The 6559-nt window shown below is 55.9% G+C and overlaps 1 protein-coding gene across 1 annotated transcript in view; it reads right to left on the bottom strand.

Moving 5' to 3' along the window:
- The window catches only part of CABP7 (calcium binding protein 7), a 15443-nt gene extending 9884 nt beyond the window's left edge, over window positions 1-5559 (bottom strand). Inside the window, exons 1-2 of the mRNA XM_077761489.1 lie at window positions 5524-5559; window positions 3697-3821 (exon numbers count right to left, since the gene is read on the bottom strand). Coding sequence (XP_077617615.1) covers window positions 3697-3821; window positions 5524-5559 — 161 coding nt within the window. The remainder of the gene's footprint in view (window positions 1-3696; window positions 3822-5523) is intronic.
- Window positions 5560-6559: the final 1000 nt, after the last annotated feature.

A 6559-nucleotide genomic window follows, 5' to 3' on the forward strand; every position in this document is an offset into this window, starting at 1 on the left:
CCACTTCCCCCCCCGCCGCCCCTTCCTGCTGCTGGCCCCTGCGCCGTCGCCCCTAGCCCGCCTCTGGCTCCTTCTCCCCTTCGCCCCAGGTTCCCCTTTCCCCCTGCGGAGGATCACTGTCCCTAGCCCCGAGTCCGCAGCCACCAGGACCAAGGTGGGGGTGGGGCCCTTCCTCCCTGCCCCTTGGCCCGCCCCCAACCCCCACGAACCGAGCGGGGAACTGAGGACCAGAGACTTGACTGAAGTGAGGTGGGCCCCAGGTGCCTAGGTCTTGGAGGAGAATCATACAGTATTGGTGTCAGGAGGGGCTTCAAGATGGGGAAACTGAGGCTGAGAAAGAAGGGCGTTGACCAAGGTCATAAGGCTCAGGCAGCAGGCAGGAGCTTGTGACGGATCTGGGGCAAGCTACCCTGCCCTGTGGCTGAGACTTGGCAGCTGACCTTGCCCCCATAATAGAGCCCCAGTCCTGGCGCCTTTCCAAGTCCCCACCACTCTGCCTGGGGAGCTGCCAAGGGTCTGTCTCATGCCTCTCCCCACCTCCAACTCAGGGCACTGAGGGACAGAGAGGTGGCTGGTGCCTGTAGGGACTGGTGTGAGGGCCTGCCAGTTCACATGGCTGGTTAGACTTAAGGTGTGTGCCAGGCTCACCCAGGTCCCAAGGCATGTGTGTGCATCAGAGTGAGGGGGCAGGTGTTTGTGGGAGCAGTATGTGTGTGCTTATATCTGTTATCCAGGAGTCCACATGCAGATGGATACATGTTGGGAGTGTATATGGAAATCTGTGTGTGCCAAGGTTGTGAGCTGGTAGGGGAGGGGAGGGCAGGAGCTTCTGAGCAGGAAGGCGGGTTGGGGGCAGTGTACAAGCCATGTGCCCACAGATGTGCACACACACACACACACACACACACACACACACACACACATATAGGGGAGGGAGTGACCCTTCTGGACTCTCCATGGCCCCAGCTGCAGGACCAGCCCCATTGGAACCACCTTCAATCAACCAACAGCCCCAGCGGGAAAGCTGATTGCCACAGCCCTGCCCTGCCCTGCCTTTCCCAAGCTGATTACATTTTTCTGTTTGTTTCTGCTTTTGTAGTTGATTAATCACAGCCCTATCTTGGGGCCTGGGGCGAGGGTCTCAGGGAGAGATGCCAGCATCTCTCCCTGGTAGAGCTGGGCTGGTCCAGGCCTGAGCCAGGCCTGAGCCCCAGCACTTTTCAGGCACCGCTCTGGAGGGGGATCCCAGCAGCATCCACAACCCACAGAGGAAACAGGAAAGACCCCAGCAAGTGTCTCCCCAGCCTCTACAGATCAGCTGGGTGCCCATTAGAACTGTAGGCCGGGGGTGTGAGAGGCCCCAGAAAAGTCCCACCCTAAAGCTCTCAATGTCCACCTGTCTCCGGGTCTGATGGTCCACCATTGAGCTGAGTGTTTTGAGCTCCCTTGGGTTTTCCGATGCAGCAGAGGAGTGGGGAAGAAAGAACCCAGAACTCAGAGCCAGGCAAACCTGCAGCTCCTGCATCTACCACCTCCTCACTGCCATGGGATCTTAGTCCCCTCCCATAACCTCTTGGGGCCTTGTTTTTCCCCTTGGGAAGTGAGGGTGGCAATGCCACCTCCCAGGCAGTGGCGAGGATGAAGTGAAGTAACATATGAGAGGTGTCTGCCAGTACATCCCTATACCTCTTGGGAATTTCCTATTAGCATGAAAATTCCCCCAAGGAATATGAATTAATAATAATCATAGCTGCTATGTATTGATTGAGAGCATGGGCTATAGCAGTTCTCTCTTTCGGTGTTTACTGAGAGGCCAGGCTGTACCAACCCAGATCAACCAGTTCTAAATCAGGACCCCCGTGCCAAGGGAGGCTGGGCCGGAGCTTGCTAAGGGGCTGATGGGAAACCCAGCTCCCAGTAACTTCTGGAGAGGCTGCTGCAGAGCATGTTAGTGCTTGCCTGACAGAGGGGTAGCTCCTGCCACATCTCCTATGGCTCCCAGCCTTGTTGCCCAGGCAGAAAATTTTCAAAGGACAAGGAAGAAACAGTCTGTGAGTAAATTAAGCAAAATTCAAGTGAATGGACCTACCTAATACAGTCAGGCCCTGTACAGGCCCTAATACAGAAGGCCCTGAAGGGATGGGTGTCCACAGAAACACAGGCCTCCCTCCAGTCTGTGGCCAAGGGGTCGGGTTGTACATCTTGTGACCAGGCTGCTCCCTGGGGCAGGCTCCCACTAGGCCAAAGGGACAGGACCCAATGGGGTTTACAGCCCCGAGGTCACAGTGCACTCCACTGCTTGGGCCATTCCTGACAACCCTGTCCCTGGTGATTCAGGCCAGTCCCTGTCTCTCTTCTGATGCAAAACCATAGCCCACAGAGCTGGCTGTGGGCTTAGGAGACTTCCACGTGCCACCAGCTACATGTACTCTTCCTTCTCCAGCTGCCCATGGGTACCTGGGCTGTGCATTTAACCTGCGTGGCATCCCCCAAACCTCCGAAAACAGTCTGGCCTTTCCCCCATTCATTGCTGAGGGCACCTCTGCTTAAAAAACCAAAGGGACCAGGTTGGGTCATGTATCATTGTGAGGCAGGGCTGGGGTTGGGGTAGGGGTAAAGGCTTCAGGAGCCAGGCTCTCGGCCATTCTAGTCAGCCTTCCAGGCCCAGGGGAATGCTGCTCTTCTGGAAACCATCATAGACCTCTGCAGCCCTCCACCTCAGGACACTGGGCACCTCGGCCACTGGGCAGCCCCTGGGTGCTAGCTAGGTCCTGCAAGCTAGTCAGGCCAGGAGTCAGAGCATGAGAGGGTGCTACTTGTACCGGGAGCTCACAGAGCAAACAGCAGAGAACTGGGCAGCATGGCTGAGGTGGCAGCTCACTGTCTGGTGAAGGACAGTGGCGGGTGCAGGGGAGAGGTGCAGTTTTTGCAGAGGAAGGGCATGAAAATAGCTTGGAAAGTGTCAGAGATGGGGTGGTTGAGGCAGTGCCACGAGCTCTGCATGGATAACCCAGAGCTGGGCATGTGCCTTCGGGTGGTTACACTCACCTCTCAAGCCTCAGCTTATTCACGTGTTAAATAGGAAGAGATCTAGTCCCCAGAATAAATGCTTAGATCCTGCATGTGAAGTGTTCAGTGCACAGAACATGATAGCTCTTACTATGAGTGAAGGGAACTCCAGGAGGGAAAGCCAGGGTAAGCAAAAGCTCAGAAGTGTGAGAGGACCATCCTCAGCTCTGGAGGGCAAGCTCTGAGTCTTTATCTCCCGGATCTAGTGCCTGGCACAGGGCTGGGCTGGGCTTGAGAAATTGGCAAGGGTTGGATGAACGTCTGCTGGATGAATGAATGAATGAATGAATGATCGCCCACCAACCCACCCGCCCTTCGGCATTGCAGCCCCGTCCTCTCCTCTGCACGTCACAGGGGAGCAGATGGCGTGATTGCAGGGTGTGAATTATGTCTGTCGCTCCCCCATCTGGGGAAGGTGCTGCCTCCATCACAGTACACTCCCTGGGGTGCCTTCGGGAGACTCAACTCATGGGCCCCTCCAAAGAGGGGTCTCCACAGACTTTGGCCACTAGTCCTTTGCTCAGGATGCTGGAGACACTGAGAGAGGTGAGCCACCTGTGACTCTGGGAGAATCCACCAAGTGGCAGGGGGAAAGGGGAGAGATCACTTTGTCCAGAGGCTGGGTACCTCCCTCCCAGAGACTGGAACCCTCTCATCTCAAAACCAGCAGGCTTGCCACCCTCCCTGGCTGGAAACCACTCCTTGGAGGCCAGCATTCTCTTGCCACCCACGTTCAGCACCAGGGAGAGCTCCTGGCAGAGCCCAGGGCCCAGTCATGTAGGGTGCAGTAGTGGAGGGATGGAGAGCCTGGCAAGACAGTAAATGAACCCATGGTCCAGAAGAGAATATCAAAGTGGAGCAAGGGCAAATGCCAAACTCAAGGTCTATTCAGGACTGCTAACCGCCTTATCCAAATTGGGTGGCGTTCCAGGGGGAGGCAAAGAGGTGCTGAGGGGAAGGGGGTGTCCAGGGAGGGCAGAGGCTCTGGCCTCTGCTCCTTGGCTAGGGAACAATATTGCTCCAAGAACCCGCTGGGGACAGTGTCTGGAGGTGAATAAAATATTCATCGTCTAGGCAAACTCACACAGTCACTTGATGAATAATGGAATTTATAGACTTGCAGAGGCTGACCCAGCTGGGCCGGCATCTAGAGGTTCCTGTCTGCTCTAATCCTGCCCTGCCATAGGCACCCCCTCCAAATCTACAGATGCCTAGCACCTGCAAGTGACAGGGGTAGACAGAACAGAGCAGGAGACAGAGTCCATCAGGGGGACACAGGGCAAAGGGGATGGGTCCTTGAGTTTGTTGCTGCTTAGGAAGTGATTTGGTGATGGAAAAAGAGCACTGGACTCAGAATCCAGTGTGGCTGGGATGAATCTTAACTACTGTTTAGTTCTATGTCCTGAGTATGTCAGTTCTGCCTCAGTTTTCTCCCCTGTGAAATGGGATTGATGCAGCCACCACACGACCATCACATGAAATGTGATGAGATGAAGAAAGTGACAGTGCTTGGTGCCTCTGTCCCTGGAACATACAGTGATGAAACATGTTGCTGAAAGGCTGGACCTTTAGAGACTCTTTCTCAGGCCCCCAGACTTCCCTGAGCCCAGGAGGGGTCTAGAAGGCAGAGAGAGGCATGGCCACTGAAGTAGAGACGCTTCTAGTCCTCAGGGTAGGGTTTGATGTCAATAAGTGCAAAAACCTGGCCTAGGAGAGACAGGCACAGGCACTCACCCAGACCCTTATACCCCAGACAGTCTGCTTGCACTGGCTGGGCGTGGACCTGGGCAAGGGTATTTTAAAAATGCTCCCCAGGAGCTTTCAAAGTGTAGCCAGAATTAGAACCACTGCTCTGGGGCAGAAGGCCTGGTGGAGGAAACAATCTGGGCAGGGGTAAGAGGAACGTGGAGGTATCCCACCCAGGAAATGACAGAGATCCCTGTCCCTTATCCCCCTTGGACCTTGGAGTCCCCTTCTGAGAAGTGGGAGCCTATGCCCAGCGTATGGCCAGGCTGCTGTCTGGGAGTGGGATCACAGGTACCTCTGGCCCAGCGCCTGCTCCAGCCCTAGTTCCTGAGTGACAGCTGTGGCAGCTGGCAGGAGACAAGGCGCGAGCCAGCTCCTAATTGCTCTGGGCTCCCAGATCCCTGCCTCAGTCTGCTGCCTCTGATGAGACACTCGACTGACCTGCCCAAGGCGGCCACTTCCCCCAGAAGAGGCCCTGTCTTTGGCTGGCCCGGGCATTATGGGGGTGGGGGGAAGCTGCCTCTCCTTGCAAGGTCTTACCACCTCTGGATCAGTGTGAAGCTGGGACCCTGCAAGCCCCCATGGGCTTGCCCCCTCTTCTCTGCATCTCTCTGTGTGACATAAAGAGCTGTGTGTAAACTTCCATTTGAACAAGAAGCTGCATATGCTGAGATATGCAGACCCCATGGCTGGGCTCTACGGCCTCACCTGGCACACCCTGCCCCCTCCAGGGGTCTCGGGCATGTTCGCAGGCGTCAGACCCAAGAGAATAACTGTGTGACCTCAGGCAAGTCTTTGGAACTTGGAGACTTGGTGCATTTGTTTCTGAAGGTGAGTATGGACAGAGGAAGCCAGGGTCCAGGACTCACCATCACTGTTCCCTCGGTGTTTCAGAGGGGTCCTCAAGATGCTACAGACTGGCAGCCTCTAGCATAGCCCCTTGGGCTGAGGTTTCAGGCTTACGCCTGCCTTTCTGTCTCCAGTTGCCTGGACCCCTCCTGCTGCCCCCTCCCCTGGCCCCTGGCTCTCTTATTCTGTGAAGACACCTTCAGGGCAAGATGTGGAGAACAGAGAACCCATCCCTCTGGCTTCCCAAGGGGATTCTCAGACCCTGACATCGCCAGTTCTTTCTTGAGGACCGAGTTATTTACCTGGTTTTGGTGGCCTAGCCCAACACTTATCCTTCCCCACATGTGAGCCGTTGCCTCCACCTGCTGCCACGTGTCCTGAGTGCAGCTCCTGTTTACACACCTCCAGGGACAGGAAGCTCACCCCTATCCCTGAGGCAGAGCCAACACTTACCTATATTCCCTAGGCTCTGACTTAGTCCTCCAAGATCTCCCCTTTTATGAGACAAGGCACTGAAAGCCTCCCACAGGGGCCCCTGCATGTCGCCTGGGAGATAGTACTGACCTGTAAGCAGCTCATTAGAGTGGATCCCCCACCTCTATGGTAGGGACATGGGTAAGAATGGCACCACAATCCTGTGGGCAGAGGAGCAGGCTCTGTGGTGGCAGAGAAGGGGCAAGGGAAGTGGGAGCCAGGTTCTCAGATGAACACCTCTGGCTCCTTGTCCCAGGGCTGCACAGATTAGCCTGTCACTGAGAGACCAGGATGTGAAATGGGTGAGTTTTGATGAGGGGACTTTGGGAGAGACCCAGACTGGGGGCATTGCCCTGGAAGGGGTCCCTCCTGCCCTGGCCGCCACAAATTCTACGGGAACCAGGCTATGATCCTTTAGAGT

This window comes from Crocuta crocuta, unplaced genomic scaffold (assembly GCF_008692635.1).
Source record: "Crocuta crocuta isolate KB4526 unplaced genomic scaffold, BGI_CrCroc_1.0 scaffold348, whole genome shotgun sequence".
Classification (NCBI taxonomy): Eukaryota; Metazoa; Chordata; class Mammalia; order Carnivora; family Hyaenidae; genus Crocuta; species Crocuta crocuta.